Genomic DNA, 23,542 nt, shown 5'->3' with positions numbered 1-23,542 from the left:
GCGCACTGGAACCCGGAAACGTCACCGCGGAGCAGTGATTCAGGCAGGGCTCCGTGGGACGTCACAATGACTCAGATGGGCGTTCCCAGCACACAGTCTCCCATTGGGAGCAACATCCCTGGTCACAGAAACAAAATATTGCGGATTGGACAACAGCTCAGCGTAAGGAGGTCAAATCCCCGTCCGCCCCCTCATTGTCTCCATGAGTGACATTGGCCAATAGGAACTTGTGGAGGATTGGATTGGCGCTGATCCTCCATCCAATCAGAATTTGGGGCCTGTCTCACTGGCTGCACGGAGTTTCCTTCACTGTCTGCCCAGCAAAGCTGCTGCTCCTCTCGCTTCACACAAACTGAAACCTCCTCTAACCCCTGTAAGTAAAACACTTTCTTTTCTCCCCATTACATTTATGTTCTCATTCTCACCTTCACATGGTGACTTGTTTAAATCCTCAGGCCCAGATGAGATGTTTCCCAGGCTGCTGTGGGCCGCAAGAGAGGAGATTGCAGAGGCTCTTGAGAATAATTTTCAAATCTCTGGTCACAGGAGCGGTGCCAGAGGAAGGACAGATAATGTGGTTCCATTATTCAAGAAGAGTAGGGAAAATCCAGGAGATTACAGACCAGTGAGTTTAACGTGAGAGTTAACACGTGGCTAAAGGAGTGGTGCGGGAAAGAGGGATTCCATTTCATGGGGCATTGGCATCAGTACTGGGGCAGGAGGGACCTGTACCGTTGGGACGGTCTTCACCTGAACCATTCTGGGACCAGTGTTCTAGCGAATAGGATAAATAGGTTGGTCACAAGGACTTTAAACTAGCAAGTTGGGGGGAAGGGAAGGGTAAAGCTATGGACAGTATAATGGAGTCTTACAACACCAGGTTAAAGTCCAACAGGTTTGTTTCGATGTCACTAGCTTTCGGAGCGCTGCTCCTTCCTCAGGTGAATGAAGAGGTCTTCATTCACCTGAGGAAGGAGCAGCGCTCCGAAAGCTAGTGACATCGAAACAAACCTGTTGGACTTTAACCTGGTGTTGTAAGACTTCGTACTGTGCTCACCCCAGTCCAACGCCGGCATCTCCACATCATGACAGTATAATGGTTAATGGAGATCAAGGCAGCAGGTTACGTGACAGGTTATTATGTAGAGATATGGGTTCAAAGACGAGGAAAATTAGGAGAAAGGGTAAGAGGAAAAATAAATTGCGAAAAGTTACTGATCAAGGTGTTAGGATTCATAACAAAGACATAAAAAACAGCATAAGTGTACTTTACCTGAATGCTCGTAGTATACGAAATAAGGTAAATGAGTTGATGGCGCAAATCATCGTGAATGACTATGATTTAGTGGCCATTACTGAAACATGGTTAAAAGATGGTCACGACTGGGAGTTAAATATCCAAGGGTATCAGACTATACGAAAGGATAGAATGGACGGTAAGGGCGGTGGTGTAGCTTTGTTGTTTAAGGATGGCATCCGGGCAATAGTAAGGGATGATATTGGTGCCATGGAGGGCAAGGTTGAATCAATTTTGGTGGAAATCAGGAATAGTAAGGCGAAAAGGTCACTGAAAGGAGAAGTCTATAGGCCACCAAATAGTAACAGGATGGTAGGGCAGGCAATAAGCAAATAAATAACGGATGCATGTAGAAATGGTACAGCGGTTATCTTGGGAGATTTTAATCTGCATATCGATTGGTTTAACCAGGTTGGTAAAGGCAGCCTTGAGGAGGAGTTTATAGAATGTGCCCGGGATAATTTCCTGGAACAGTATGTAATGGAACCTACAAGGGAACAAGCGGTCCTAGATCTGGTCCTGTGTAATGAGGCAGGATTGATTAATGATCTCATAGTTCAGGATCCTCTTGGAAGGAGCGACCACAATATGGTGGAATTTGAAATACAGCTGGAGGATGACAAGGTAAAATCAAACACTAGTGTTTTGTGCTTAAACAAAGGCGATTACAATGGGATGAGAGAAGAACTAGCTAAGGTAGACTAGGAGCAAAGAGTTCATGGTGAAGCAGTTGAGGAACAGTGGAGAACCTTCCGAGCGATCTTTCACAGTGTTCAGAAAAGGTTCATACTGACAAAAAAGAAAGACGGTAGAAAGGGGAAAAATCGACCTTGGATATATAAGGAGGTGAGGGAGAGTATCAAATTGAAGGAAAAAACATACAAAGTGGCAAAAATTAGTGGGAGACTAGTGGACTGGGAAGTTTTTAGGGGACAACAGAAAGCTACTAAAAAAGCCATAAAGAAGAGTAAGGTAGACTATGAAAGTAAACTGGCTCAGAACATAAAAGCAGATAGTAAAAGCTTCTACAAATGTATAAGACAAAAAAGAGTGGCTAAGGTAAATATTGGTCCTTTGGAAGATGAGAAGGGAGATTTAATAATAGGAGACGGGGAAATGGCTGAGGAGCTGAACAGGTTTTTTGGGTCAGTCTTCACAGTGGAGGACACAAATAACATGCCAGTGACTGATGGAAATAAGCATATGATAGGTGAGGACCTTGAGATGATTGTAATCACTAAGGAGGCAGTATTGGGCAAGCTAATGGGGCTAAAGGTAGACCAGTCTCCTGGCCCTGATGGGATGCATCCCAGAGTGTTAAAAGAGATGGCTAGGGAAATTGTAAACGCACTAGTGATAATTTATCAAAATTCACTAGACTCTGGGGTGGTCCCAGAGGATTGGAAAGTAGCAAACGTGACACCACTGTTTAAAAAAGGAGGTCGGCAGAAAGCGGGTAATTATAGGCCGGTAAGCCTAACTTCGGTTGGAGGGAAAATGCTAGAATCTATCATTAAGGAGGAAATAGCGGGGCACCTGGAGGGAAATTGTCCCATTGGGCAGACACAGCATGGGTTCACAAAGGGTAGGTCGTGTCTGACTAATTTGGTAGAATTTTTTGAGGCCGTTACCAGTGCAGTAGGTAACGGGGAGCCAATGGATGTGGTATATCTGGATTTCCAGAAAGCTTTTGACAAGGTGCCACACAAAAGGTTGCTGCATAAACTAAAGATGCATGGCATTGAGGGTAAAGTGGTAGCATGGGTAGAGGATTGGTTAACTAACAGAAAGCAGAGAGTGGGGATATGGGTGTTTCTCTGGTTGGCAACCTGTAACTAGTGGGGTCCCTCAAGGATCAGTGTTGGGCCTGCAGTTGTTCACAATTTACATAGACGATTTGGAGTTGGGGACCAAGTGCAATGGGTCAAAGTTTGCAGACGACACTAAGATGAGTGGTAAAGCAAAAAGTGCAGAGGATACCTGAAGTCTGCAGAAGGATTTGGATAGGTTAGGTGAATGGGCTAGGATCTGGTAGATGGAATTCAATGTTGCCAAGTGTGAGGCTATCCATTTTGGGAGGGATAACAGCAGAATGGATTATTATTTAAACGGTAAGATGTTAAAACATGCTGCTGTGCAGAGGGACCTGGGTGTGCTGGTGCACGAGTCACAAAAAGTTGGTGTGCAGGTGCAACAGGTGATTAAGAAGGCTAATCGAGTTTTGTCTTTCATTGCTAGAGGGATGGAGTTCAAGACTAGTGAGGTTATGCTGCAATTGTATAGGGTGTTGGTGAGGCCACATCTGGAGTATTGTGTTAGTTTTGGTCTCCTTACCTGAGAAAGGACATATTGGCACTGGAGGGAGTGCAGAGGAGATTCACTAGGTTGATCCCAGAGTTGAGGGGATAAGATTATGACGAGAGGTTGAGTAGACTGGGACTGTACTCATTGGAATTTAGAAGGATGCGGGGGGATCTTATTGAGACATATAAAATTATGAAGGGAATAGATAGGATAGATGCGGGCAGGTTGTTTCCACTGGTCGGGGAAAGCAGAACTAGGGGGCATAGCCTCAAAATAAGGGGAGGTAGATTTAGGACGGAGTGTAGGAGGAACTTCTTCACCCAAAGGGTTGTGAATCTCTGGAATTCCTTGCCCAGTGAAGCAGTTGAGCTCCTTCTTTAAACGTTTTTAAGAAAAAGATAGATGCCTTTCTAAAGAATAAAGGGATTCGGGGATATGGTGTACGGGCCAGAGAGTGGAGCTGAGTCCACAAAGATCAGCCGTGATCTCATTAAATGGCGGAGCAGGCTCGAGGGGCCAGATGGCCTACTCCTGTTCCTAATTCTTATGTTCTTATGAGTGGTCAGGAAATAAATATTCTGAGGGACAGAATTAATCTCTGTTGCTGAGGCAAGAATTAATCAAGGATAGTCAGCATGGCTTTGTCAAAGGGAGATTATGTCTTATAAAGACTGACCCAAACAAAGGCTGTAACAGGTTTGTGAGCAGCAGTAGCAGTGCCTCTGGTTCTGCACCAGAACAAGGAGATGGAGCAGAGGCTGTGGACAGGGCACGTTCTGCACAATGTCCTCTGCCAATTTGGAGACTTGGAGTCAGACCTCTACATGCTGCTTGACAGTGAAGGGACTGACTGTCTGACAAGCCAGCCAATCCACTCAGCATCTCAATGTACACCCTCATCCGTGCCTTTAAAATCCTCATCTGAGTCCACCCATAGCAGCACCCATCTCTGACCTCACCATCCAATGAACTGGCAAGCAAACTATATTTCACCCTGACCTGGATCCAGTTCCAGTGTTTCACCACAGCTGATCCCAACTCTATCGTGGCTGCTAAGTTTGTGCAGTGTCATATCTGAGCTGGTGGCAGAGAGGGACAGATCAAATGGCTATGTGTCTTCATGAAGTGCTAAGCTGTTGCACTCTCTTTTCATCTTTGACCTGCTGTGGCTGAACAGGCAGCATTTTCACGATGGGCCGAAGGGCATCTTTCTGTGCTGTAAAACTCTCTGACTCTTAAGTTTTGAGTCTCTGAAAGCAGGAAATGAGAAGGAGAAAGTTGGTTTGAAGGAAGACGGTGGAGGGTTGGAAAGGAAGAGATCTATGGTCTACATTGTGTGGTGTTTGCTCGTTCTCCCAGTGTCTGCGTGGGTTTCCTCCGGGTGCTCCAGTTTCCTCCCACAGTCCAACGATGTGCAGGATAGGTGGATTGGCCATGAACAATTGCCCCTTAGTGTCCAAAAGGTAGGTGGGTTAAAGGGGATAGAGAGGGGGAGTGGACCTGGGTAGCATGCTCTATCGGAGGGTCGGTGCAGAAGGATTCTGTGGATTCTATTTAATTTGCATTTTCCGAGGAGGTGACTAGGTGTGTAGTTGAGGGGAGTGCAGTTGATAATAATATCTTTTGTCACAAGTAGGCTTACATTAACACTGCAATGAAGTTACTGTGAAAATCCCCCAGTCGCCGCATTCCGGTGCCTGTTTGGGTACATGAAAATGAAAATCGCTTATTGTCACAAGTAGGCTTCAAATGAAGTTACTGTGAAAAGCCCCTGGTCGCCACATTCCGGCGCCTGTTCGGGGGGGCTGGTACGGGAATTGAACCGTGCTGCTGGCCTTCCTTGGTCTGCTTTAAAAGTCAGCTCTTTAGCCCTGTGATCAGCCAGCCCCTGTATGTACATGGAGGGAGAATTCAGAATGTCCAATTCACCTAAGAAGCACGTCTTTCGGGACTTGTGGGAGGAACCCAGAGCACCCGGACGAAACCCACACAGACACGGAGAGAACGTGCAGACTCCACACAGACAGTGACCCAAGCCGGGAATCGAACCTGGAATCATGGAACTATGGAGCAACAGTGCTACCCACTGTGCCGCCCACATGTAGCCCATATCGACTTCAGTAAGGTTTGTGACCAGGTCTGACATGGGGGACTGGTCAAGATGGGATCCAGGGCAAATTGATACCAAAATTGGCTTCCTGGCAGCAGGCAGAGGGTGATGGTCAAAGATTGTCTTTGTGACTGGAAGCCTGTGTCCAGTGGTGTTCCACTGCGATCGGTGTTGGGTTCCATGTTGTTCGGAGCGTACATCAATGATCTGGATGTGAATGTTGGAGATCTGATAAGTTAGCAGATGACACAAAAATTGGGGGTGTGGGAAATGGTGAGGAACGCCTCAGATTACAGGATGATATGGACGGGCTGGTTAGATGGCAGAACAGTGGCAAATTGAATTTAATCCTGAAAAGTGCAACAGGTCAAATTTGAGTAATCTCTCCTAACTCAGCAACTGGAGCTGTGTATATAGTTAATGTTAAATAAAATAAGTTTTGTTTTCTCTACAACTCGGTGTTATACTCTTCATTGTATCTTATTAAATACCCATATCCCTGCACTCTCCACTCAACCAATTTCCTAACCGTGTCAATAATTTGCCCTCAACTCCGAGGGCTTCCACCTTAGCTAACTGTCTCTTGTGTGGGACTTTATCAAATGCGTTCTGGGAGTCCGTATAAATGACATCCATAGACAGTCCCCTGTCCTCTACCCTAGTCACGTCCTCAAAAAATTCAGTAAAATAAGCTGTCCCTGATCGAACAAAGTTTTTAAAAGTGTTCAGTTACCCCATCCCTAATTATACACTGCAGCAGTTTCCCCATCATAGATTTTCATAATAATCTTTGTTAGTGTCACAAGTAGGCTTACATTAACACTGAGGGAGAAGACAGACTGTCCGATTCACCTATAAGGACGTCTTTTGGGACTTGTGGGAGGACCAAGATAAAACCTACGCAGACACAGGGAGAACGTGCAGACTCCACACAGACAGTGACCTAAGCCGGGAATCGAACCTGGGTCCCTGGTGCTGCGTAGCAACAGTGCTAACCATTGTGCTACCATGCCGTGTTCGGTTCGTGGTCTGTAATTCCCTGTTTTTCCCCTTTCACCCATCTTAAAAAATGAATCCCTTCCCACACTAAGAGCAGGTGAATGGCCTCTCCCCAGTGTGAACTCGCTGGTGTATCCGCACTTCAAAAAGTGCAATTCTCCAATCCAGAGGGACTACTCCTGAATCTAGGGAACTCTGGACGATTATCGTTGGGGCATCTACAATGTGCTCCCCGACTTCCTTTAACACCCTCGGATGGAAACCGTCGGGTCCTGGGGATTTGTCACTCTTTAGTTCCATTAGTTTCCTAGTTAGTGATGGTATAGTTATGTTAATTGTATTAAGTACCTGTCCTCTATCGACTATTAATTTTTTTGGGACTTCTGGCAAGTTATCCGCCTTTTCAACTGTAAATACTGAGGCAAAGTAATTGTTCAGCGTGTCTGCCATTCCCCCATTATCACTGACAATATCTCCATTTCCAGCTTTTACTGGGCCTACATTGCTCTTCACCACCCGCTTTCCCGTTACATAACTAAACATTTCTTCTCATTGATATTGATGTCGCTTGCAAGTTTCCTTTCATAATCCCTTTTAGTCGCTCTTACAAGCTGCTTTATGACCCTTTGCTGGTCCTTGTACCTATCCCATTCACCCGGATCTGTACTATGTCTTGTACATTTGTGCGCCCTTTCTTTTAGTTTTAAGCTGTCCCTAATCTCTTTATTTGTCCATGGCTGTTTTCTTTTTGTGAAGTGGAAACTTTTCCTCTCAGGGGTATATACTTGCACTGTATCTCGTTAAATGTTTCTTTAAATATTCTCCACTGATCTTCAGTTGTTTGACCCATTAACAGATCTCCCCAGTTTACCGAGGACAGTCTCTGTCTCATCCCGTTAACGTCAGCCTTACCCAAGCCTAAAACTCTACTGTCTGTAACTTGCTTTTCACTTTAAAACACTACACTGAATTCAATCATGTTGTGATCACTATTTGATAAATGTTCATGCACAGTTAGGCTACTCATTAAATTGGGCTCATTACTCATAATTAAATCTAATATTGCCTGTCGCCTTGTTACATCTGGAACATATTGCAGCAGGAAACTATCCCAGACACATTCCAGAAATTCACTCCCTTTCTGGCAGGTGCTTGTCTGCCTCTCCCAATCTGTGTGTCAGTTATAATCCCCCATTAATACTACTCTGCCTTTGCTACACACTTGCCTAATTTCTGCCTTTATACAATCTAGCGCCTCAGAACTGCCACCAGGGGGTCGATACACAACACCATTACAGTTTTAGATTTTTTTGTTCCTCAGTTCCACCCATATGGGGCGGGATTCTCCATCCCGTCGGCCAATGGGGTTTCCCATTGTGGTCGGGAAGTCCGCGGGCTTGAGTGCACTGCCGGTGAAGGAGAGGATCCCGACGACGGAGAATCCAGCCCAAGGTCTCCGCCGGATGCTTCCCCCTCATTATCCTCCCTCACCATTAAGGTGATAGTATTTCTAATCAGTAAAGCTACTTCACCCCCTCTGCCATATTCTCTGTCCCTCCTGTAAACTTTATAACCGGTATATTTTGTACCCAGTCCAGACGGTCCTGATACTTGTTTTTGGAACTGTATTGAGTTCTCCTGAGGCCTTCCCCTCCCCCTCCATTTATTAGTTTAAAGTCGTTCTGACCTCCCTATTTATCCTTTCCACGTGGACACTGGTCCCAGATCGGTTCAGGTGGAGACCGTCCCAATGGTACAGATCCCTCCTGTCCCAATACTGATGCCAGTGCTCCATGAAATGGAACCCCTCGTTCCGGCACCACTCCTTTAGCCACGTCTTTACTTCCCTAATTTTCCTCATTCCTACACCAAATTACACGTGGCTCGGCAAATAATCCAGAGATTATAAGCCTTGAGGACCTGTTCTTTAATTTTGTTCCTAGTTCCTGATATTCCCCAAACAGGTCCTCTTTCCGAGTCTTGCTGATGTTGTTTGTCCCAACGTGGACCCCAACAACTGGATCCTCCCCTCCCTCTCCAATATCCTTTCAAGCCGGTTAGAGATGCCCCTCACCCTGGCACCAGGCAGGCAACATACCATGTGGGACTCTCGGTCCTGCTTCCAAAGGATATTCTCAGTTCCGGTAATTATAGAATCCCCGACAACTACCACTTCCTCCCCCCGCTTGGATGGCCTCCTGTACCAGGGTGCAGTGGTCAGCCAGCTCATCCTTCCTACAGTCACTGCTCCGATACCCTGCCCCTCCGAGTCCACTCCCTGGAGACTCGGCAGTGAATCCCCGAGGTAAGGTTTTTGTCCTCACAGCTCCGAAACTCCATCCCTCCGAGTCCGCTCCCTGGAGAGTAGGTCTGGGGAATAGGTATTGGAGACAGGTATTGGGGAATGAGAGGTAGGAATGTTCCATAGAAACTAGAATTCTCTGTTCTGAATTTCTATCCTGTACTGAGTGTTGACTTATGTAAACTTCTTTTACAGATATTGCAAGAGGAGGAATTACAGACAGAAATCTCAATTGTCACATCTTGGTCTTACAGAGTCACCTTGGGACCTGAATATCATCGGCCCTTGAATCTAGAAGGAGAAATGTTTGCCCAATCTGTCGGCATGAAAAGATGTTAAACATCAGTGTGACTGGAAAAGCACCGAGACACACACACCCGAGTGAGAGTGTTCCAGAGCACTGACTGTGGAAAGAGTTTTAACCAGTTACACAGCCTGAAAAAGACATCACACCATTCACAGTGGGGAGAGACCGTACACGTGTTCTGTGTGGAGTGGACGAGGCTTCAACTGATTGTCCAACCTGGAGAGACACGAGGAGACCCAAAACATGGAGAAACCGTGGAAATGTGGGGACTGTGGGAAAGGATACAGATTCCCATCTCAGCTGGAGACTCATCGACGAATTCATACTGGGGAGAGGCCATTCACCTGCCCTGTGTGTGAGAAGGGATTCACTCTGTTCTCCAGCCTTAAGACACACCAGCAAATTCACACTGGGGAGTGGCCATTCACCTGCTCTCAGTGTGGGAAGGGATTCACTCAGTTACCCAATTTGCAGGCACATCAGCGAGTTCACACTGGGGAGAAGCCATTCACCTGCTCTCTGTGCAGGAAGGGATTCACTCAGTTATCCAACCTGCAGAGTCACCAGCGAGTTCACTCTGGGGAGAGACCGTTCATCTGCTCCCAGTGTGGGAAGGGATTCAGTAAATCATCCAACTTGCGGACACATCAGCGAGTTCACGCTGGGGAGAGGCCGTTCACCTGCTCTCTGTGTGGGAAGGGTTTCACTCAGTTATCCCACCTGCAGAGTCACCAGCAAGTTCACTCTGGGGAGAGACCTTTCATCTGCTCCCAGTGTGGGAAGGGATTCACTCAGTTCTCCAACCTGCGGACACACCAGCGAGTTCATACTGGGGAGAGGCCATTCACCTGCTCTCAGTGTGGGAATCGATTCACTCAGTTATCCAGCCTACAGAATCACCAGCGAATTCACACTGGGGAAAGACCATTCACCTGCTCCCAGTGTGGGAAGGGATTCAGTGATTCATCCAACCTGCGGACACATCTGCGGGTTCATAGTGGAGAGAAGGCAATCACGTTCTCTGAGTAAGGGAAGGCAATTAGTGTTCCATCCTGCCTGCAGACAGACCAGTGAGTTCACCCCGGGGAGTGAGCATTCACCTGCACTCAATGTGGGAGGGAATGTGGTGTTTCCTTGTACCTGCCGAGACACCAACAAGTTCAAAGTGATTACAGGGGCTATAGCTGTTATTGTTTCTGCTCTCAGTTACATCCGGGACTGCATTTTGTTCATTCTGTCAGTTGGTCACTGGGGAGGGTCGGAGGGTTTTGTTCTGCTCGACTTGGCAGTCCCATGGCTTTGCCTCCAGAGGGCTGACGCTCTTTGAGCCTTGTTGCGACTACCTTGGTTCAAATTTCACAAGGATCACAGAGTGAAGGGGTGTTTGGAAGTGAGAAGATATTCAGTTTGCATTTCTGTTTGGATCCCTCTAAATCCTGCCACATTACCATGAAGATGGGCATTGGTGGTTCCATGTTTTTGTTTAATTTATCTGGGTGAACATCCAATCAGGGTATGAGGGGCAAGTTGTCTGAGGTAGACTGGGAAACTGCATTAAATGGTATGGTGGGAGACAGGCAATAGCTAATATTTTAAGGCATTATTATTCATCTACGGGGGGTGGGGGGGGGTGGGGTCAGTTAGCTCAGTTGGCTGGATGGCTGGTTCATGATGCGGAGTGACTCCATTAGCTGGGGTGCAACTGTCGTACTGGCTGAGGTTATCCATGAAGGGTCCACCTTCTCAACATTGCCCCTCGCCTGAGATGTGGTGACCCTCAGATTAAACCACCAGTCATCTCGCTCTCGCTCCCTCTCTCTCTGATATCTTCAGTCTGGATAGGCCCAGTGGACCCGGCTATTCTGGGTCTGGATATTTTATTCTAATTGAATTCTCCCTTAAGCTTTGAAAATGGGACAGTAACATGGTCAATCAGAACCATCAGGAAAGATCAGCTTTATGAACATCCAATGTGGCAAAAGATAAGAATGATTGTGGCCAATTACAGATGGAACCAGCATCATTCACTGGTAATGTTCCACCGTGTACCAAACAATACCCATCAACCCGTCCCCAACCAAAGGGATTTTACCCACAGTAGAGCAACTGGAGGAAAGAGGAGTGTTAATTAAAACACGCAGTTCGTCAAATAGTCCAGTTTGGCAAATGGTACAGGGTGTCTGACCTTTGACGACTGAAAGGCAAACCTATATCAATCTGGTCTCCACCTGTGTTCCAGTGAAAGTCTGGAATGTTTATATGGGATGAATAAGTTGATCACTTTCTCCTGGAAATATTTACATCCTGGCCCATGAATTTTGTTTCAAAGAAATCCACATTTGAAAGCCCGGCCAAGACATGAAATATCAGCACCATAACAGGGCAGATAAGAAAGACAGATACTCACTTTCATCTTCAGAGCATCTGAGAGTTAAGAATATGTGACATGATTTTGGGATACCGGTGTGGGTGTGCAGATGTGATTTGTTACATGTGAAAAATAACAAGCCTAAATTCACGGTGAAATGGACTGAAGACCGAGTCCCAAACACACACAGCTACTGGAGACACAGCAGGAGATGAAATGGTTAATGTGGCCAGGGGATTGAGACACCATTGTGACATCATCAAGATATTGACACACTCCAGAGTGAAACTGACTTTAAAACAAGCAGAATAGAATTAAACACACTGGACATGGGCAAAGTGGGAGTGAAATTAAAGCGATAATGGGACAATGAAGGGCTTGGGAGAAATAATACTGAGTAAGAACTGTCCACAAGTTGGATGGGGGTAAAGGGGGAGTTGAAGAATCTTATACATCCATGCTTGATCTGTTGCTTGAAGCATCTGTCCTTATGTACCAGTAACCTAGAATTCGCCGCACAAGAAGAAAATATGGAGTAGATGTTACCCCAGGCGGGGCCAGAACTGGACAATAAAGGAGTGAAATTGAGTGAGGATTTGTGGAGAGAGTTTTGTAAATTCTTAATGGAATGCGGGAGTTGCTGGACCAGAATTTATTGCCCTTGAACTGAGTAGCTTGCTCGGACATGTCAGATTTTAACCGGGTCTCCCCGATTTCTAGTCTCTGCCACAAGGGGAAACATCCTCAGCACCATGGGCTGCATGGTAGCACAGTGGTTAGCACAGTTGCTTCACAGCTCCAGACTCCCAGGTTCGATTCCCGGCTTGGGTCATTGTCTATGCGGAGGCTGCACGTTCTCCCCGTGTCTATGAGGTTTCCTCCGGGTGCTCCGGTTTCCTCCCACAAGTCCAAAGATGTGCGGGCTAGGTGGATGGGCCATGCTAAATTGCCCTTAGTGTCCATAAAAGGTTAGGTGGGGTTACGGGGATAGGGTGAGGTATGGGCTTGAGTAGGGTGCTCTTTCCAAGGGCCGGTGCAGACCTGATTGGGCCAAATGGCCTCCTTCTGCGCTGTAAATTCAATGAATCTCTCTGTCAATTCCACTCAGGATCTCATGTGTTTCAATAAGATCATCTCTCATTCTTCTCAACTGCACTGGATACAGTCCCAACCTGTCAAACCTTTCCTCAGAGGATAACCCCCTCGTTCCAGAATCTGGGAGTCAACCTCCTCTGAACTGCTTCTGATGCAATTATCTCATTTCTGAAATAAGGAGACCCAAACTGTACACAGTGCTCTGAATATGGGGTGGGATTCTCCGTCCTGTGGCGCATCCCTGCCAGCAGCGGGATTCTCCATCCTGCAGCGCCCCCACCTGGAATGGCCAATGGGGTTTCCCATTGTTGCCAGCTCCACGTCGTCTGGAAGTCCCCAGGTGTGGGTGCGCTGCCGGCGCAATGGAGAATATACAGTGGAGAATCCAGCCCATGGTCTCACCCAGGCCCTGTACAACTGCAGCAAAACACCCCAACTTTTATATTCCACTCCCTTTGCAATAAACAACAATATTCCATTCACCTTCCTAATCACTTGCTGTACCGGCTGTAAGGGCCCTACCTTTTCATAACCTTATTTCCCCTTTCTTTTATTGTTGCCGTTACATTTTGTCCATGGATGCTTAATGGACATGTCACTTTAAGGCAAGCAGCCTGTATCTTTAATTCAAGCAGAAGAATCCAGGCGTCTGTACTGGTTTAAACAGGAGCTGCAGATCTTTAGGCACCAGTGTGGGAATTGGGGTTGGGACTCGGTTTGATTGATTGGCTGGTGGCCAATGAATTGGCCCAGAAGGCTGTGCTCCAAGGTAACAGGCGGTGATTGGATCCTATCCCGCTGGAATGTTTTTCACAATCCCAAGCTTTTAGTTTGATTCTAGCAGCACAAGAGGCAGAACTGACTACCTCTCTCCAGAAGGCAGCTGTGAGTGCTATCTCTCTTCCCAGATAGCCTGTGGATGCTGTCGTCCTGAAACCATGGAGACCTGAATACAAACCACAAACTGAAATGTTTGAACAGAGATGCGGTGCCTCTCCAGAAAAGTGTGAGTACTGCATTTCTAAACTCCAGAGAACCTGAACAAATTAATCTACAGAGAAGATCACTACAGGCTGTAAACTAAAGACTTTAATCTGCAAGCTTGCTGTGAAGAAAAGTGCCAAAAACCATCATCTGAAAAAAAGAATTTCTTTAACTTATGATTTTATCCCTTTCCACCCCTCTGTGTTTGTCTGTCTATGTGTGTGTGTAGAGGCTGGGGGCAGGTTAAAGTGGGAATTAGGAATTGGCTTATAGTTAACCAGTTGTGTTTGCTGCATATTTTATTGTTGTTCTTGTAATAAATAAACATTAATTGTGTTTATATTTGCAACTATGGTGACTGATTGTTGGGCAGCCGAGGACCAAAGACATAAGGGGCTGGATTCTCCGTCCCACAGTGCCAGATTTCTGGTTCAGTGTGCTGTCAGGTTTCGCCAGCTGATCAATGGGGTTTCCCATTGTGGGCCAGCAGTCCAACGCTGTCGGTAAACCCCCGGGCTGCCGGCAAAACGGAGCATCCCGGCGGCGGAGCATCCAGCCCAGGGTATTTTCATAAAAATTATTGATTAATTCACTTGTGCTGTGACTCTGGGGCACGTGGGGCTGGAATTGACCGCGCACTAGCCCAGGGTGTCGTAACACAGCAAACTAACTTGTGATTCCTGTACCAGGACACCCAGATCCCTCTGTGCCTCAGAGTTCTGTAATCTCTCTCCCATTTAAATAATGTTGTTTTATTTAATCCTTCCTGCCAAAGTGGGCACGTTTACATTTTCCCAGGTTATGCTCCATCTGTCAATTTGTTCTCACTCAGTTCATCTATTTGTTGTCCTTTGCATTCTCCTGAAGTCCACTTGGCAAATTAATTTCCAATCCCTCTTTGTGTCATCAGCAAATTTAACCCCATCCAACTCATTAATATAGATTGTAAATAGTTGAGGGCCCAGCACTAATCTTGTGATACTCCACTTGTCACATCCTACCAACCCAAACATGACCCATTTATATCCACTCTCTGCTTCCTGTGAGCTAACCAATCCTCTACCCCTGCTGATATGTTGCCCTCTAGTCTACACCATGAGCTCTTATGTTGTGCAGAGACCTTTGATGTGGCACCTTGGGAAATACCTTCTGGAAACCTAAATAAACCACAGCTGCAGGTTCCCCTTTATTGACATCCCGTGTTACTCCCTCAAGGAGCCTAAATAAATGAGTCAATCATAATTGACTCCCTGAACCCCATTTTGTGTGTTAAAAGAAAAGTCATAGTGGCAGCATGTGGCGCAGTGGTTAGCACTGGGACTGCGGCGCTGAGGACCCGGGTTCGAATCCCGGCCCTGGGTCACTGTCCGTGTGGAGTTTGCACATGTCTGCGTGGATTTCACCCCCACAACCCAAAGATGTGATGGATTGGTCATGTTAAATTGCCCCTTAATTGGCAAAAGAAATAATTGGGTACTCTAAATTTATTTAAAAAAAAAGAAAAATCAAATCTCCTCTCCCCCTCTGGTTCCTTTGCCAATCATCTTAGAGGGACTCACTTTCTGTTAAAGAGCCTCTCAACCTCTCACCCACTTTCCCTGAACTACATCAATCTAATCACGAAAAATCCAGCAAAATCAAATAGTTTCCTGTTAATTGTTTATTAATGAAACAACATGGTTAAAAAAACTAACAGAAAATTACTTGAGGATAAATAGCAAGCAGAGTAAAAGGATGTTCACAATGTTCAGAACCCAAATGGTTTCTCTTTGGTTTCTCTGTTCCCATGACTTCTCACTTTGGACACGGGCACTGAATACCGGGGGTCACGTCACTTACCCCAGTCACCCCCTCCTGTGTCCTAATTGAACATAGAACATAGAAAAGTACAGCACAGGAACAGGCCCTTCAGCCCTCCAAGCCTGCGCCGACCATGCTGTCCATCTAAACTAAAATCTTCTCCATGTCCGGGGTCCATATCCCTCTATTCCCATCCTATTCATGTAAATGAACATCATAAAAATAGACAATAGAACAATGAGAACACATTGAACACAGGGAGAATTGGTTGGAGGTCCATTTCCCAGTCAGTCCTCCAGCACCTTCCGGTCTCTCTATTAGTGCGACGCCCATGGCAGTTTCCCAACTGGGGTGCAGGCCCCGTTATTCTCAACTAAATTCAGCCCTCAGCTCCATCTCCTGGCTGTCACTGACACGAGAATAGTGAGCCAGAAAACTGCCTGAGGCTCAAATGGGAAGTCAAAACTTGTGGATTAGGATCTCTGTACAGATCAATAACTTTAAAAAAATATCAATTCCAAGTCAACAATGTAAAGGATCACACAACAGGACTTACGGTTTTCTGGCTTTTACTGCAGCAAACAAACCAGAAGCAACATTTTGTTTCTAATTTTTCCAATTAAGGGGCAATTGAGTGCGGCCAATCCATCAATCCTGCACATCTTTGGGTTGTGGTGGTGTGACCCACGCAGACACAGGGAGAATGTGCAAACACCACACGGACAGTGACCCGGGGCCAGGATTGAACTCGGGTCCTCGGCGCCGTGAGGCAGCAGTGCTAACCACTGTGTGACCGTGATGCCTTAGTAGCAACATTGACTAAACACTACTTTTGCCAGAAACCTCCACCTTTATTTATAAAATAGAACTTGTCCTTTTACACAATCTAAAATTCCACTCCACGGTTATACTTTACTCTGCACCAGAAATCCAAACTGAAGTGTCTCAGAACGGTAGCCTTGTGGATAGCACAATTGCTTCACAGCTCCAGAGTCCCAGGTTCGATTCCCATCTTGGGTCACTGTCTGTGCGGAGTCTGCACATTCTCCCCGTGTTTGCGTGGGTTTCCTCCGGGTGCTCCGGTTTCCTCCCACAGTCCAAAGATGTGCAGGTTAGGTGGATTGGCCATGCTAAATTGCCCTTAGTGTCCAAAATTGCCCTTAGTGTTGGGTGGGATTTCTGGGTTATGGGGATAGGGTGGAGATGTGGGCTTGGATAGGGTGCTCTTTCCAAGAGCCGGTGCAGACTCGATGGGCCGAATGGCCTCCTTCTGCACTGTAAATTCTATGATAATCTAGGAGTACAACAGTTGCACCCCTGCGATTGGAGTCACTCCACATCATGGTCAGACATCCAGCCAACTGAGTTAACTGACACCCCCCTCTGGCAGATATATAATAATTCCTTCACTATTGGCTATTGCCTGTCTCCCATCATACCATTTAATGTGGTTTCCCAGTCCACCCCAGACAACTTGCCCCATATACCCTGATAGTTTTCTTCTGTGAGAAACACCTAGATAAATTAAACAAAAAAAACTTGTAACCACCTAGGGCCCATCTTCATGGCAATGTGGCATGATTTGGGGGGCATCCAAACAGAAATGCAAACTGAATATCTTCTCACTTCCAAACACTCCTTCACTCTGTGATCCTTGTGAAATTTAAAACCAGGTAGTCGCAACAAGGCTCGAAGAGCGTCAGCCCACTGGAGGCAAAGTCGTGAGACCGGCCAGTCCAGCAGAAAGAAACCCTCCCCATTGACCAACTATCAGAATGAACAAAATGCAGTCCTTGATGTAACTGAGAGCAGAAACAATAACAGCAGAATCCAACCCCTGTAATCAATTGTGAACTTGTTGGTGTCTCAGCAGGTGGGATGAATCATGGATTCCCTTCCCACACTGAGAGGTGAACGGTCTCTCCCCAGTGTGAACTCGCCGGTGTCTCAGCAGGTGGGATGGTTCACTAATTTTGTTCCCCTCCTCAGAACACGTGATTGCCTTCTCCCCAGTGTGAACTCGCTGATGTGTCTGCAGGTTGAATCCTTTTCCACACTGGGAGCAGGTGAACGGCCTCCCCAGTGTGAATTCGCTGGTGACTCTGCAGGTGGGATAACTGAGTGAATCTCTTCCCACACTGAGAGCAGGGGAATGGCTTCTCCCCAGTGTGAATTCGCTGGTGTTTCTTCAGGTCCGGTAACCGAGGGAATCCCTTCCCACACTGAGGGCAGGTGTATGGCCTCTCCCCAGTGTGAACTCGCTTATGTGTCCGCAGGGCGGATGAATGTCTGAATCCCTTCCCACACTGAGGGCAGGAGAATGGCTTCTCCCCTGTGTGAACTCGCTGGTGTGTCTGCAGGTTTGATAACTGAGTGAATCCCTTCCCACACTGAGAGCAGGTGAACGACTTCTCCCCTGTGTGAACTTGCTGGTGTGACTTCAGACTGGATAAGCGAGGGAATTCCTTCCCACACTGAGAGCAGATGAACGGTCTCTCCCCAGTGTGAACTCGCTGGTGTGACTTCAGACTAGATACCTGAGTGAATCCTTTCCCACACTGAGAACAGGTGAACGGCCTCTCCCCAGTGTGAACTCGCTGATGTTTCTTCAGACTGGACAACAGAGTGAATCCCTTCTCACACTGCGGACAGGTGAACGGCCTCTCCCCAGTGTGAACACGTCGATGAATCTCCAGCAGAGATGGGAATCTGTATGCCTTCCCACAGTCCCCACATTTCCACGGTTTCCTCATGTTTTGGGTGTCCTCATGTCTCTCCCTGTTGGACAATCAGTTGAAGCCTCATCCACACAGAACACATGTACGGTCTCTCCCTGCTGTGAATGGTGTGATTTGTTTTCAGGCTGTGTAACTGGTTAAAGCTCTTTCCACAGTCAGTGCCCTGGAACACTCTCACTCGGGTGTGTCTATCTCGGTGCTTTTCCAGTCACACTGATGTTGAAAGTGGGCAAACAATTCTCCTCCGAGATTCAAAGGCTGATGATACTCAGATTCCAAAGTATCGAGTGACTCTGTAAGACTGAGACGTGTCAATTAAGATTTGTCTGTAATTCCTCCTCTTGTAATATCTGTAAAAGGAGTTTACAAAAGTCAACACTCAGTCCAGGATAGAAATTCAGAACAGATAATTTCTCTGGAACATTCTTTCCTCTCATTCCCCAATACCTCAGCTCCACTACCACAAGACCATAAGACATAGGAGCAGAATTAGGCCACTCGGCCCATCGAGTCTGCTCCGCCATTCAATCATGGCTGATATTTTTCTCATCCCCATTCTACTGCCTTCTCCCCATAACCCTTGACCCCCTTATTAATCAAGAACCTATCTATCTCTGTCTTGAAGACACTCAGTGATTTGGCCTCCACAGGCTTCTGCGGCAAAGAGTTCCACAGATTCACCACCCTCGGGCTGAAGAAATTCCTCCTCATCTCTGCTTTAAAGGATCGTTCCTTTAGTCTGAGATGGTGTCTTCTGGTTCTAGTTTTTCCTACAAGTGGAAACATCCTCTCCACGTCCACTCTATCCAGGCCTCGCAGTATCCTGTGAGTTTCAATAAAATCCCCCCTCATCCTTCTAAACTCCAATGTAAACAGATCCAGAGTCCTCAACCGTTCCTCATACGACAAGCTCTTCATTCCAGGGATCCTTCTTGTGAACCTCCTCTGGACCCTTTCCAAGGTCAGCACATCCTTCCTTAGATACGGGTCCCCAAACTGCTCACAATACTCCAAATGGGGTCTGACCAGAGCCTGATACACCTATTGCCCATACCTAGTCTCCAGGGAGCGGACTCGGAGGGGCAGGGTATCGGAGCAGTGACTGTAGGAAGGATGAGCTAGCTGACCACTGCACCCTGGTACAGGAGGCCATTCAAGCGGGGAGAAGAAGTGGTCGTTGTCGGGGTTTCTATAATTAGGGGAACTGATAACATCCTTTGGAAGCAGGACCAAGAGTCCCACATGGTATGTTGCCTGCCCGGTGCCAGGGTGAGGGGCATCTCTAACCGGCTTGAAAGGACATTGGAGAGGGAGGATCCAGTTGTTGGGGTCCATGTTGGGACAAACAACATCAGCAAGACTCGGAAAGAGGACCAGTTTGGGGAATATCACGAACTAGGAACAAAATTAAAGAACAGGTTCCCAAGGGTTATAATCTCTGGATTATTCCCTGAGCCACGTGCAAATTGGCATCGGGATGAGAAAATTAGGTAAGTAAACACGTGGCTAAAGGAGTGGTGCGGGAAAGAGGGGTTCAATTTCATGGGGCACTGGCATCAGTATTGGGACAGGAGGGATCTGTACCATTGGGACGGTCTCCACCTGAACCGATCTGGGACCAGTGTCCTCATGGAAAGGATAAATAGGGAGGTAGTCAGGAACCTAACGTCAGGAACTGCAGCTAATGACAAAGCAAGTAGCATCCTGGTTAACGCAAAAGTGAAAAGTAACAAACAAGCAAATAACAAAGAAGCAAATAACAAAGAAGCAGTGCTGAGGGAGTGGTCAGGGGGAACAGCCCGATTAAGGTTCTATAGACAAATGCACGGAGTGTAAGGAATAAACTAGACAAGCTGCAGGCGCAAATGCAAGTTGAAGATTATGATGTTGTCGCTATTACAGAGACTTGGCTGCAGGATGGTCAGGACTGGGAACTAAATATACCGGTTATAAAGTTTACAGGGGGGGACAGAGAATATGGCAGAGGGGGTGGATCAGCCTTACTGATCAGAAATACTATCACCTCAATGGTGAGGAAGGAAACAGTGAGGGGAAAGCATCCAGTGGAGACCATAGGAGTGGAACTGAGGAAGAAAACAATCTCAAACTGTAATGGGTGTTGTGTATCGACCCCCTGGTGGCAGTTCAGAGGTGCTAGATTGTATAAAGGCAGAAATTTAGCAAGTGTGTAGCAAAGGCAGAGGAGTATTAATGGGGGGATTATAACTGACACACAGATTGGGAGAGGCAGACAAGCACCTGGCAGAAAGGGAGTGAATTTCTGGAATGCGTCCGAGATAGTTTCCTGCAGCAATATGTTCCAGATGTAACAAGGGGACAGGCAATATTAGATTTAGTTGTTAGTAAGGGCCAGCACAGTGGTGCAGCGGTTAGCACTGCTGCCTTACAAAGCCGAGGACCTGGGTTCGATCCTGCCCCAGGTCACTGTCCGTGTGAAGTTTGCACGTTCTCCCCGTGTCTGTCTGGGTCTCACCCCCACAACCCAAAAAGATGTGCAGGGCAGGTCAATTGGCCACGCTAAATTGCCCCTTAATTGGGGGGGGGAAAAAAAGAATTGGGTTACTCTAAATGTATTTGAAAAAAGATTTAATTATGAGTAATAACCCAAATTTAGTTGGTAGCCTAACTGTGCGCAAACATTTATCAAATAGTGATCACAACATGATTGAATTCAGTGTAGTGTTTGAAAGTGAAAAGCACATTACAGACAGTAGAATTTTAGACTTGGGTAAGGCTGACGTTAACGGGATGAGTCAGAGACTGTCCACGGTAAACTGGGGAGATCTGTTAATGGGTCAAACAACTGAGGATCAGTGGAGAATATTTAAAGAAACATTTAACGAGATACAGAGCAAGTATATACCCCTGAGAGGAAAAGGCTCCACTTCACCAAAAAAAAAAAAAAAAAAAGCAGCCATGGACAAATAAGAGGTTAGGGACAGCTTAAAACTAAAAGAAAGGGCGCACAAAAATACAAGACATAGTACAGATCCGGACGAATAGGAAAGGTACAAGGACCAGCAAAGGGTCATAAAGCAGCTTGTTAGAGCGACTAAAAGGGCTGAAGGGAAACTTGCAAGGGACATCAATATCAATGAGAAGAATGTTTAGTTATATAAAGGGAAAGCGGGTGTGAAGAGCAATGTAGGCCCAGTAAAAGCTGGAAATGGAGATATTGTCAGTGATAATGGGGGAATGGCAGACACGCTGAACAATTACTCTGCCTCAGTATTTACAGTTGAAAAGGAGGATAACTTTTCAGAAGTCACAAAATAATTAATAGTCGATAGAGGACAGGGACTTAATACAATTTATGTAAATATAGATTAGATTTATATTTATTGTCACGTCTACCGAGGTACAGTGAAAAGGATTGCTCTGCGTACAGTCCAGGCAGATCCTTCCATTTATGAAGAAACATAGGACGTATAATAAATACACAATGTAAAGACATAGACATAGTGTGAAGCATACAGAGTATAGTGCGAACAACAGGAGAGAAGATGCAGAGAGAGATCAGTTCAGTCCATAAGAGGGTCATTCAGGAGTCTGGTAACAGCGGGGAAGAAGCTGTATTTGAATCTGTTAGTGCGTATTCTCAGACTTTTGTTTCTTCTGCCCGATGGAAGAGGTTGGAAGAGAGAATAACCCAGGTGGGAGGGGTCTTTGATTATGCTGCCCGCTTTCCCAAGGCAGCTATAGTATCACTCACAAGGAAATTAATGGAACCAAAGATTGACAAATCCCCAGGACCTGACGGTTTCCATCCGAGGATGTTAAAGGAAGTTGGAGATGTTAAGAAAAATGCGAAAGATGTCATTTGAAACGAGAAGGTCTGATGATAAAACCCAAGGAACATGAGAAAAAGCAAAGTAACAGAAAAGATCCTATAAATGTAAATGTAATGAAATGCTAAAAAATGATAAGCAGAAGGCCCTCGAAGGGTCAACTGCAGACAAATAGTCTTTGGAATGCAGACGGCCATTATCACACAGGCCTCGAGATAACGAAGCAGCTCATGCTGTAACCTGATATCTTTAGTTCAAGTCGGAGAAAGTTTTATAAAAGTTAAGTTTTAAGTTACATAAAGGGAATGAGTTTAATACCCTTTAATAGAAGTTAATTAGTTTAGCAAGCAATTGATTGGAATTGCCAAAATCTTAAGTTTGAATTACTTGAAATAACATTTATTTGTGAATGATAGAAATTTAATGACACCAGTTAAAAGTGGAAATCTGGAGAGAAGAGTTGATTTTAATACCGGACAATTCACCGCAGCTCACTGCTTCTTTTCAAAAAAGCAGTCAATAGCTTGTTGTAAAATTGTAAAAAGGGAAGAATATAACTTGAAACATTTAGGAATACAAGAAAATACAATGCTTAAAAAAGATAAGGGATTGAAAGTCTGGAATGCCACAGAATAATTAGCAGGACGTCTCCCTGCCAGTGAGCTGACAAACCAAGGTCAAGCTTAACATGAAGGCACTCTCATGTTCGACATTACGGAAACTAGATGTGGAATCATATGGACAGAAAGGGTATTGCGTTAAGGAGCAGAAGAAAATACTTAAAAATAATGTCATGTAATCAGCAAGGCTGTTGGAAGGGTGATATATATCCTGAATAGCTCTCAGCCAGGCACTCACTCTCAGCTTGCAGGGTGATTTCGGTACATGGGACTGACAGAATACGAAAGCCGAGCAGAACCGCAAAATAACCGGGAGAAAACCAACAGATAAAGAAGAGAGATTGTCAAGGAGGCCCAGGAAGGTCTGATCAGCCAACCAGGAGAATCCAGAAGCAAGATCTTTTTGCTTTTCTGTAAAGACAGTGATTTTATCTTGTAAAAGAAAAAATAATAATAAAATAATTTAAAGTTTTAACCTGAAACAGTGGTTATTACAAAGTCTACTTTACTGACTTAGCAACGCGGGACCAAGATCGATGCTACTAAGTGGCAAGTCGATAAAATTCTTCTCTAAAGATATGGGTTATGCCGGGGGATAACTTGAAACACTAGTTTGACCCGAATAGCACCCACCTAAGTCTGCAGAGGAGTCAGGGAGTGAGAATCCCTGTTCACCATTAAGAATATCTTGACCCTTTTTTGGTACAGGGGGAATTCTAAGAATACTGGTGAGTTTTTTACTTCAGGGAGCATATTGTAGATGTCCTAACAAGAATCTCCCAGAGTTCCCTAGATTCAGGAGTAGTCCC

At 45.9% G+C, this 23,542-nt stretch overlaps 1 protein-coding gene and 1 long non-coding RNA gene across 2 annotated transcripts in view; one reads left to right on the top strand and one right to left on the bottom strand.

Annotated features, from left to right (window-relative positions):
- LOC140420748 (uncharacterized) overlaps window positions 1-23,542 on the bottom strand; it is a 77,988-nt gene that overhangs the window by 49,203 nt on the left and 5,243 nt on the right. The window contains exon 2 of the mRNA XM_072504734.1: window positions 17,642-18,654. Within this exon, the coding sequence (XP_072360835.1) occupies window positions 17,642-18,319 (678 nt within the window). The 5' untranslated portion in view covers window positions 18,320-18,654. The remainder of the gene's footprint in view (window positions 1-17,641; window positions 18,655-23,542) is intronic.
- On the top strand, window positions 7-23,208 carry LOC140420751 (uncharacterized). The gene is made up of 3 exons (XR_011946545.1): window positions 7-373; window positions 456-636; window positions 22,978-23,208. It is a non-coding gene; the product is annotated as an uncharacterized lncRNA (long non-coding RNA).

The sequence above is a fragment of the Scyliorhinus torazame genome, chromosome 5, assembly GCF_047496885.1.
Source record: "Scyliorhinus torazame isolate Kashiwa2021f chromosome 5, sScyTor2.1, whole genome shotgun sequence".
NCBI classification, from domain to species: Eukaryota; Metazoa; Chordata; class Chondrichthyes; order Carcharhiniformes; family Scyliorhinidae; genus Scyliorhinus; species Scyliorhinus torazame.
This window is presented reverse-complemented; position numbering and strand designations above follow the sequence as displayed.